At 36.2% G+C, this 11,292-nt stretch overlaps 2 protein-coding genes across 4 annotated transcripts; both read left to right on the top strand.

Moving 5' to 3' along the window:
- Positions 1–48: 48 nt before the first annotated feature.
- On the top strand, positions 49–4,045 carry LOC113056055 (josephin-1-like). 2 transcript variants are annotated; one of them, XM_026222526.1, is made up of 5 exons: positions 49–211; positions 648–1,304; positions 1,398–1,526; positions 2,273–2,467; positions 2,570–4,045. In XM_026222526.1, the coding sequence occupies exons 2-5, from the start codon at positions 1,021–1,023 to the stop codon at positions 2,667–2,669; spliced, it is 708 nt and encodes a 235-aa protein (XP_026078311.1). In that variant the 5' UTR covers positions 49–211; positions 648–1,020; the 3' UTR covers positions 2,670–4,045. The 2 variants fall into 2 exon arrangements, with proteins under 2 accessions (XP_026078311.1, XP_026078310.1); XM_026222525.1 differs by having other exon boundaries at positions 630–1,304.
- A 733-nt stretch (positions 4,046–4,778) lies between these two features.
- On the top strand, positions 4,779–10,028 carry LOC113056054 (chromobox protein homolog 7-like). 2 transcript variants are annotated; one of them, XM_026222523.1, is made up of 6 exons: positions 4,779–5,091; positions 5,711–5,754; positions 7,397–7,462; positions 7,574–7,640; positions 8,061–8,337; positions 9,213–10,027. In XM_026222523.1, exons 1-6 carry the CDS (start codon positions 5,020–5,022, stop codon positions 9,425–9,427), a joined length of 741 nt encoding a protein of 246 aa, XP_026078308.1. In that variant the 5' UTR covers positions 4,779–5,019; the 3' UTR covers positions 9,428–10,027. The 2 variants fall into 2 exon arrangements, with proteins under 2 accessions (XP_026078308.1, XP_026078309.1); XM_026222524.1 differs by lacking the exon at positions 7,397–7,462 and having other exon boundaries at positions 9,213–10,028.
- Positions 10,029–11,292: the final 1,264 nt, after the last annotated feature.

Raw genomic sequence — 11,292 nt, 5'->3', positions numbered from 1 at the left:
GACCGAGACGTGTTTGACAGTCCCATGGGATGCAACCTGCTCGTGACGAAAGCCAGCCAATGACGTTTTGCGCATGCTCACGTTGAGCCAGAGAGCTGCAAGGAAAAACTACAAGAGACAAAGGAATAAACAACTCAAGAAGTTGACGCGAAAACGCCAAGTTAAAGGAACGAAAGTAGCCCAGACTGTAACATAACGTATAGAGACAGAGGTAAGTGCTGGGAAGGAGTAGACTGACCATTTGAAAGGTGTCGTTTTATCCGTTGCTAACAAACGAGTAGCACGTAACAGTTAGCCAGAGAGTGTTAAATTGGTCTGAACGCTGTAGTTCAGAAGCCCAAACAGAAATAAGGCTTGTCTTGTTAAACTTGTGTACGAAGTGTTATATATCGTTTCTGTCCGAGAATAAGTCATAAACACCCGTCCAGTCACCTGGCAGGAAGTTTTGTACACTCAATCCCAATGCGGTCATCCTGGGCACCACTACACATTATCCGCCTTTTTTTAGGTGTCAAAAGGGTTCGTGTTTAGACTTGCCACTCGTTTAAACGCTATTAATGTTCGTTTTTTCTTTCTTTCTCAAATTAGCTGATTTATAATAACTCTCTTGTTTCTTTCTGACTCTAAAGCCAAGGTTATCTCTACAGTTCTCACGGTGGTCTACTTATGGCACTTTCCAGGGTCCTGCACTGCTGACCCATTTAGTTCAAGTCATGCTGTAACTCTTTTCCACCCTGATGTCGGCCAAAATGGAAAGAACTGCTCTGCCCTAGTGGTTACTATGGTGCTTGACAAGTCTTTGTGCAATAACAACATGAAGAACACAGAAAGAGGACACAATCGATTCTGCTTCTGAGAAGATACGTCGGTTTCCACTTGTGTTTTTGTTCTTTTCACTAATTCACTGCAAGGTGCACTGGCTCACCTTTCACTCCAGTAGCGACCTCCCCTCCCCTTGCCACTCATCTCGTGCAGCTGAGAGGTTGCTGTGGAGATGATAGTGGTGACATAGAAGCAGGAATGGGGAGTACTCCATGTTCTGGTAAGGGGAGGGGGGTCGGGGGTTTTCCGGAGCTGGGCTGTATGCCATGGAAAGTCAGCAAGCAGAAAGGAGAAGTCGTCGGTGGACGTGGGTCCGAGCTGGAGGATAGGCCTGATGCTGGAACGCCCCCCACCTCGTCACAACCTCCTACCATTTATCACGAAAAGCAGCATCGGGAGCTGTGCGCTTTGCACGCCCTGAACAATGTCTTCCAGGACGGAGCGGCATTCAGCCGTGATGCACTTCAGGACATCTACCAGAGGTCAGTGCTAAGATTACGTATTGTTACTGAAGTGATCTAAGTTTGGAATTTTTTTTTTTTATGGCACACTTTTGCATCCTCTTACTTTTTCAGGCTCTCCCCTAGCACACTGGTCACTCCCCACAAGAAAAACATGCTGGGAAATGGCAACTATGATGTGAACGTCATCATGGCTGCATTGCAGACTCGTGGGTTTGAGGCTGTTTGGTGGGACAAGAGAAGGTATTTTATTAGGCTGTTGTAGATTTAAGTCCTTCAAAAATGTGGTTTAAAACATGGCAAAATCTTGGAAATGTCTTTTTTGAATTCATGTTGGTTTCATATGGTTTTGAAAAATGTACGTATGGTATAGTCAGGATGAAATAGAAATTACAGAAGTTTTCTTTTTTATTGTAATGTATAGCCAAGTAAAACCTTAAACAGTAGGGAGGGACTTGATTTTGTCCTCTAGGAAATTGTTTGATCAGCTGATCCTTGTCGTTTGCAAATTGCTGCAGTCTCATGTGAGTGATGCTTTTTTTTTATTTATTTTTTTTATATGTACTTTTCCGTGATTTCATTTAATTTAGTGGGTTTTTTTTTATCATTATGATGCCAACTACCAAGTTTGTTGTACCACCCATTTCACAAAAATATTGGGATCGTCCACCCTAAAATGAAATACATACAGGTCATTCCAAACCTGTATGCATTTCTTTCATCTGCAGAACATAAATTAAGATATTTTTAACATTTGATAACTTAACCGTTTTGGTTCCCATTGACTTTAATTGTATAGACGAGAAATACAATCCAAGTCAATGGGAACCGAAAGTTTAGTTACCAACAATAAAATATCATCTCTTATGTTCCACAGAAGAAAGTCTGGTGAGTGTGAGTAAATGATGACAGAAATTTTACAGACTGTGACTTTTTTTTTTTTTGTTTGTTTTTTTTTGTTTTTTTTCTGTGTATTTGTTATGCTTTAGGGATGTCTGCAGCATTGCACTACCGAACGTCACTGGATTCATCTTGAATGTGCCATCCAATCTGCGCTGGGGGCCGTTGCGACTGCCCCTCAAGCGGCAACACTGGATTGGAGTTCGAGAAGTGGGAGGAGTCTACTATAACTTGGACTCCAAACTTCGCATTCCTCATGCTATCGGAACAGCTGATGAACTGAGGTAAGTGTGAAATGCTAAAGCGGAAAGTAGCAGTGGGTTTCAATACCAAGCTCTTTTTTTTTTTTTTCTCTCTCTCTTGCTATCATTCTGATTGTTTCACAGGAAGTTCTTGCGTCACCAGCTTCGAGGGAAGAACTGTGAACTCCTATTGGTTGTGCCAGAGGAGGTGGAAGTCCACCAGACGTGGAGGTCTGATAACTGATGAATGTTTTTGATTGCTTTTTTTTTTTTTTTTTTTGAGAATTCTCAAATTAATGCTCAGGAGGGAAATGTGAGGTTCAATCAGGGACCCATATAAAGAGCAAATGGAGTCGCACTCAACTAGTCATGAAAGCACACTGCTCAGACTTTGTTTGCACATACACACACACACACACACACACACACACCCCGCTGGACTCTTGCCATGGAGACTGAAGCAGCAAAGGACACAGGGATATCACAAGACTAAAAACTAAACACTACGCAGAGAATTTTATTTGGTTCTTTGGGATTCTGATGCATTTTTTTATACATTGATTTATTTTACTTTGTACTGTTTTCTGACTTGAAAGTAAGAGGTTATGGAATTCTTAGTGATGTGTATCACCTGTCATCTTCACCACTTCTCTCTTTCCAAGTGATTTCACATGCATTTATGTGTCTGAACTGTCCACCACACATTACAGGTCACCAAAAAGGTGTTTGTTTGACCAACTGGATTTTGTTTAACAGGGTGCATATGTACTTATTTAGTGCATGCACTTGAAGATTTAGAGAAAGAACACAGTAGCCCCTGATTAACCGTTTCCTACATATTTAATGGCATAGTGACAGATGAGATGTTTCCTGTGTATCACAGTACAGCATGGCACCACACTAATTGGATGTTTTGTGTTAGTTTCCTATAACAAATGTTACCAAAATGGTCCCTTGTTAATATCTTACCTTAAATTGTTGCTCTCGACACGCTTTCTTGTTAAACAGTTAAGGTTAGACTTGATGAATCCTAGACTACATGTAGGAAAATAAAAGTGTGAGAGTGTTGGTAGTTAAAAAAAAAAAAAAAACCTTCGGCTGCCAAAAACCTTGTTATTAATGGAAACTGTTGTATGTACTTTTTAAATAGAAATAAGTTAGAAAGTTTGAGATCTCTGAAATCTTGCAAAGTTTATTATCTTTGATTGATATTGACATGGCCTTAAACTGTTTACAGAGGGAGCTGATTTACACAAAGGGAAGTCTAATAACGCATCTCAGGTTATCTTCAGATCCAACTTGATTAAATGTCACTTATGAAACACTGATCTTCAACATATTATGTAAAATGCTTCAAATAGATTATAGACACTCGAATCAGATACTACAACTTAAAAGGACCATTCCACATGTCCATACATGGGGTGCTTTGTTATACTGTAGAGATGAATAGATTCCTTTGCCATGACAATCTAAATCCCCACAACCCTTTTTTCGGGGGACAGGGACAACATGTGCTCATGCCATTGTTTTCCATTCAAATAAAATGCTTATGATGGCACTTTATGTAAGATGTAAAATGTGCTGTGACATCATTAAAAATGTCTTTGTATGTATGCAGTCAGTGTGATGCTGCTTTTCTATCTTGTTCATACATCACTGGAGATTTTCATTCTTTTAGATGCCATTATAGACTACCATATATGATCATCTGTGTGAGAAACCCTCATCCTGAATTTAAACATATATTTGTATGTATAAAGACCCAATTTATATTGTGAAGAATTAATAATATGGGATATTTAGCTACTTTTATGTTGTTACTATTTACATTAATTATTTTTTGTTTAATTTATTTTTTTAAAGCTTTTAGCAGTTTTTCTCTACATTGTTTTCAGCCTCCCTTGCATACTCCCTTACCTTTTTTATGTAATAATTTTACATAATCGTAAAGCTACAATAACTTTTCATTCATCAAATATTCCACAAAAATATTGAGCAGCACAACCATTTTGAACATTGATTAATTATAATGTTTTTCGAGCACCAAATCAGCATACTAGAACGATTTCTAAAAGATCATGTGACACTGAGGAATTAAGTAACAGTTGCTGAAAATTCAGCTTATTCAGAAATAAGTGACATTTTACAAATTATTGAAATAGGATAGTTATTTGAGACTGTGATAATATTTCACAAAAACTAGTTTATTTATTATTTTATTTAATATTACTTTACTCCTTTTTTTAATATCTGATATTGCAAAAAACAAATCTGAAAGATAAGCAATATTAACCACATAAATCCTGCTAGAAAAAAAAGTGGTGCAAGTCAATCCGCTGTGTGGCGCACGGGAGCGCGCTGCGCGCTGCAGATGTGTCGCAGATTTAAGAAGTCACTGTACTCATCTCGTACAAGGAAATGGAGCAGTGCAAAGTATAACATACTGAATTGTAAACAAGGCAGCGGAAGAGCGGGAACGTGTGCCGCCATTCTAACAGTGCATGTGCATTTTCATAGTTATTTTAACGACAAGAAGGAAAAGAACAAAGATACATTGACAGCTACTTCATTATTTTAGGGGAACAACTTAAATGATGGAACTGTCTGCAATTGGTGAGCAAGTGTTCGCTGTGGAATCAATCATAAAGAAAAGAGTTAAAAAGGTAAGTGACATGCGCGTGTAGCTGTGTGTTCCCCGACAGATCAGTCTGTGCAATCCCGCTGCACACACACACATGTTCGAGGGGCGAGGACACACACGTACCCCTCACAACAACAGCGTAGAAGTGTGTTTGTAGCGTTAGTTAATAACTTCGATGATGACGCATGTCGCACAGCACGCTTTTGGTGATTCTATTCGTAGTCATGGAGACTGCGCGGCTTCTCTAATAACTAACGTAAGGTTTAGCCATTCAGATACAGCACCTGAGGTTTATTTTGGATTTTAAACCAACGTTTGAGGTTATAGGTAGCTCTCAGTTACTTTGAAATACAATTAAAACATGTGGTTATCTTAAAATAACGTTTGATAAATTACCGTTGCTTTTGGTCTCGTATGAAATCTCAGGATTAAAATAAAAAGGAGGAGCTGTTAGTTTAGGGATCGTCCCTCTTTAATGCTTTATTACGAAACCGTGTAGCTGCGTCATCGCACACGTAACAGTTACAAGACAAAAACAATACATTCAGAAGAAACGTTTAATCGAAATTCTTACTTACGTTATCTTAATAAATATAGTATTGGTTTATTTATGTTTTTTCTTTTTTATTCTAATGCTCAAGGGTCATGTCGAGTATTTATTGAAGTGGAAAGGGTGGCCTCCCAAGTAAGTATTACAATTATTATTATAATAATTATTATTATTACAGAATAAGCTTGATTTTCTTTTTTTTAAATATATTTATTCCTGGTAGTTTTACAGTTATTACTGTAGCGGCTGTGATATTTTGTTTATTTATTTGCATGTCATCATGGCCGTAGCCAGGGTTTGAAAATTAGTGAGGTCTGGGGTGGGGTTGAAAATTATAATATAATAACCCCACATTATATACTAACACTTTGAAAGATGTTTTGTTTTTTGTTTTTAGCATGATTTTGTGAAAATGTAACTCGAACACTGAAAGACTTCTTCATTGCTGTTCTTGTTCTACAGATCTCTGTCTGCACTAGTGTCATATGCTATTGTTTTGATAGATAAAGTCTCTGACAGATAATATCATGATTTTTGCCTTGAGCAATGTGATATCCTGTCAGCAATAACATGTCTGGCGGCTCCTTTGATTACTGTCAGTTTAAGTTCTTGTGATGATCACAGTGTTGCCTGATATTTCTAAGAAAACTAATAAAAACCGAGAAATAAATGATAAATAAACCGAAATGAGTTCAAACTTTTGTAAATAAGATAATATAAAGATATCGCTAATCTTAAAGGGGTCATATGATGTTGCTAAAAATAACATTCTTTGGTGTATTTGGTGTAATGAAATGTGTTTATGTGGTTTAAGGTTCAAAAACCACATTATTTTCCAAATATTGTACATTATTGTTTTTCCTCTATCCCCCGACTTTCTGAAACACAGTTGATTTTTACAAAGCTCATCGGTCAGAAAAGCAAGATGTGCTCTGATTGGCCAGCTATCCAGTGCGTTATGATTGCCCGAATACCTCAAGCGTTACCATCTGAACACTGGCTGGAGCATTAAAACCCATTATAAACCAGCACAGATCAGCTCTCAGCTCTATGATGAAGTGGATATCGTCCTCTTTTGGAAGGCTAAACAAAGTAGTTTCACTTTCACAACGAAACACACAGCATCTCTATAACATGGTAGCGCTGCAACAACATTACTACAACGAGAAAGAAGGTTATGCCTTCTTTGTTGTTTTTTTGCGTGAACATTTGGCCGGCTTTATGCAAATCTACCCACATAGTGACGTAGACATGTGGGGGTGTGTTAGAATTAGCCGTTTTAGGAGGGCGTGGTTATCTCTTAACTTTGATAAAGGATATATCTTTGGATTTGAGACTTTAGTTTTTGCAACTTTACAGATCTTCTTTATGCACCAAGCATGTAACACTCCAAAGAGAAAGGAAAAATTTAAATTGCATCATATGACCCCCTTAAACTGCAACTTCTCGTTGAAAGTAGAAAAGACAAGTCCAAAGATGCTTATAATAACTGGATCTGGCAACACGGTGAGCCTGCTCCGTCACTCGCAATTCTCTCATGCCTCGTTCACTCTGCCAGCGTCTCCCACTAAACATTCTTGCAAACTGTCTAAACCTTATTATACACGCAGACACTCAGAGCTTTAAACAGCAGATTAGTCATTTAAGAGAACAAATTGTATTTTTGGACATGAAACATTTACCGAGGTCCGGACCTCGGTGACCTCATAGCTGGCTACGGACATGGTCAATAAATATGTATATGTGGCCGTTTTTTTATGTTTTAATGACTTTAAAGGTACAGCACATGGGAGCCAGAGGAGCACATTCTAGACCCTCGACTGGTTTTAGCGTATGAGGAAAAGTGAGCAGTTATAAAAATGAAATTTCCTTATTCATTCTTTCTTTCACTTTCAGCCACTAGTATATTAATTCGTCCACACTGCATTTACTCATTATTTCTAATTGCAAACAGAGAACAGAGAGAAATGTCAGTGAGGTGTCGTAAAAGAGGCCCAAAACCGAAAAGACTCTTCATGCAGGTAATGACCACTCCAACATCTTCATCACTGTGATTATTTCCCTGCTAAATTCAAATCATTAAAATCATGTCTGTCCAGTGTTAAGTATTATTTATATACCATTATAGTTTTATTAATATTAACCTTTATTTGTCTACTTTAAATTTAAATTTTTATTATTTTTTTGTTTTTTTAATATATTATTTTGATCTAGTTTATTTTCATTTTAGTTTTTACTACAATTTATTTTATTTCCAGTTAATCAAAACGAAACTTAAAAATGCTGCCTTGACAACTAACTGAAATAAGTTTTCCATCGAATATTTGTTTAATCTAATATAAGCTTTATAATCTTTACTTTAATGAACAAAATGTTTTCATAGTTGTAGTTATAGTTATTAATAACAATTCTGTGTCTATCCACATATTGCTGTCTCGAAGAGTAACATTTACGCCATGGATCTGCCCAGCGCACAGAAAGATGCCGAGGAGCTCTCGCTTGACCCTAGGTTCCAGTCCACAGGGGCTTGTATTTATCAACGATTAACCCTCCACGAGAAAAAGAAGAAAAAATCCAGAGAGACTTCTGAGGAAGAATGGGATAGAAGAGAAGAAGAAGATGATGACGATGATGATGAGGGGGTTATGGAGGAGGAGGAGGAAGAAGAAGAGGACAAAAGACAAGGAGGAACTAAAATTGGCAGCAACACTTTAAACAGTAAGTGTGGGGGGGGGCTCTCTTGACATTAAATCGGTACACAAACAGCTGTATTTGAACAGATCCAGGAATTTTTGTCGTTGTTGTTGTAGTAGGCAAAACCCTACTTTTCTTTTCTTTTTTTTAAATTTCTTTTATCTTCGCTGGAAAATACTTGGTGACAAAGTTATAGCTAAGAAACCCACTACAATTACAAAATTATGGAAGATCGTGGAAGAGGAGAAATCAAGGTTTTTGTTGAAATGCCTTGGTTATTGTGTCAGGCATGTTAGTATAACTGGTATATCTACTACTTGTATTCCTTTACATTTTGAGTGAAGATTAAAAATATTTCAGAAAAAAATAAAGTGTTTATAGATTTTTTTGACCTCCACTGTATGTACTCTATTAGTCAAAAGTTTGGAAAAATGTTAATTTACATTAAGTTTTTGAAAGAAGTCTATTATGTTCAGTAAGCCATAATTAATTTGATCAAAAATACAGTAAAATACTATTGTGACCTTTTATTAAGGCATTTTATTACAAATAACTTTTCTGTTATTTAATATTTCTATAATAATTCTACCTTAGTAATGTTAATATTGTAATATATTTTAAAATGTATTTTATTCCTGAAATGGCAAAGCTAAAATTTAAAACAAAACATCAATACTTTTATTGAGAATGTATTCAATTTATCAAAATTGACAGTAAAGACGGTTTTTATGTGACAAAGTATTTCAATTTCAAATAAATGCAATTTTTTTTTTGAACTTTTTGTTAGTCAATAAATCCAGATAGAGACTTCTTTCAAAAATGTAATATTTATAATGTATTTTATATTTATATAACATGATGAAGGTCAAAATATGTACAAAATGTCCTCTGTGTCTCAGATCACATCAGGAGAGGATGCTGGAGTCCAACCACTGAATCGGAGGCAATGACTAGATCTCCTTTACCTGAAGACTGGAGTCCAGTTATGGGCCCAGAGGAGGTCATCGTGACAGATATCACCATCAACTCACTGACTGTGACTTTTAGAGAGGCCTTGGTAGCAACGGGCTTCTTCAGGAGCTGGGAGATGGAGATCGACCATTACAGAGGCTAAGGGTGGTCAGAACGAGGAGGAACAAGAATTGGTACATCCCTTGTCTTGCATTGTTGATTATGTGCTTGCACAACTTCCACCAGTGTTTCAGACTACATTTACTTGCACTATTAGTTCTAAATGAGTTAAAACGTTCCAAAATGTTTCAGCGTTTACAATCAATCAAAGTAACAGTCCATCTAATGACAATACTGATAGTATGATGAAATTGTTAACTTGTATTGACCATGAAACAAATCAAGCCAGTTCTCTGAAACTGGATCGCAGTGAAGTTGACAGATTTAACTAAATGGGATAAACTTCATTTGGTCTAGTCATGTATTTGCATGCAATACATAATGGTAGTTCAGAGTAAGTCACACAATTAAGTATTCCTAAAAGCCAAGCTGTCACATACACATTCACATTACATGGATATGTGTGTGTTTGTGTGTGTGACCCTGGACCACAAAACTAGTCATAAGGGTACATTTTTCAAAAGAGATTTTTACATCATCTGAGAGGTGAATAACTAAGCTTTCCATTGATGTATGGTTTATTAGGATAGGACAAGATTTACAACTATTGGAAAATCTTGAATCTGAGGGTGCAAAAAAATCAAAATATTGAGAAAATTCAGCAATGCACATTGTTTTAATATATTTATAGTAGGAAAATTTACAAAAAAAAATTTATGGAACGTGATCTTTACTTTATATCCTAATGATTTTTGGCATAATAGAAAAATCATTGTATGGGTCAAAATTATCGATTTTTCTTTATGCCTAAAATCATTCAAATATTAAGATCGTGTTCCATGAAGATATTTTGTGTATTTCCTACTGTACTGTAAATGTAACAAAAGGTAATTTCTGATAAGTAATATGCATTGCTAAGAATTCATTTGGACAACATTAAAGGTGATTTTCTCAGTATTTCGTTTTTGTTTTGTTTTTTGCACCCTCAGATTCCAGATTTTCAAATAGTTGTATATCTGCCAATTATTGTCCGATCCTAATAAACCATACATCAATGCAAAGCTTATTTATTCAGCTTTCAGATGATATATAAATCTCAAATTTGAAAAATTCACACTTAAGACACACTTAAGTTTTGTGGTCCAGGGTCAGAAAATATACTTGGTAAACATGTTCTAATCTTGACCTTCAATTTAAATTGCACACCAGCTCATGCAGTAAATTAGAATTAGTGGCCTACTGATACCTCAAATATGTGAAATACAAAATACAGCGTTTAAACACAGTTTGCCATCCTTGATACTTCATAAACAAAATATAATGGTGTGGGGAAAAAAAATCTGCACTCATCATTGCACAATTATGTTCTAACTTTGAGCGTAATAATGTGTATGAAGTAAAGTTGCATTTAATTTTTTCCCCAGCATTTGCTTGCTAATATCTCACATCTATTTGCAGTGTTTGTGCAATTTTTTTTTTAAGTATGCACCATCTTGCACAGAAGTCTACCATGTTAGATTTAACTTGACTACTGTTTGTATTTGGTGTTATTTTAGTCCAAGATGAAAACTGAGACCCGAAGGCAAAAATAATATTGATTTCTATATTGAGGTAGATGTATATTTAGCCTCTAGGAATGTCCATCTCTGGGGGCTCAACTGTTTAGTATCTGACATCATCTGACCTGTATATATTTGATGAGACTATGTCTGTGCCAAATGTCTGTGGTTGCTTTTGCTAAGAGTATTTGCACTTTAAAATGGAAAACTTGGTATTATGATGCCATAAATAAAACCTTGGTGTAACTGTATCATTATCCATTACATTTTTATATTTAATCAGCAATGTATAGCACTGTGTGGACTTAATTTAGTTTCAAACTACCTTAGGTTGACATTGTTCCAGCTC

Source organism: Carassius auratus, chromosome 37, assembly GCF_003368295.1.
Source record: "Carassius auratus strain Wakin chromosome 37, ASM336829v1, whole genome shotgun sequence".
Taxonomy (NCBI): Eukaryota; Metazoa; Chordata; class Actinopteri; order Cypriniformes; family Cyprinidae; genus Carassius; species Carassius auratus.
Note: the sequence above shows the minus strand (reverse complement) of the source record. Positions and strands in the feature narration are given on the sequence as shown.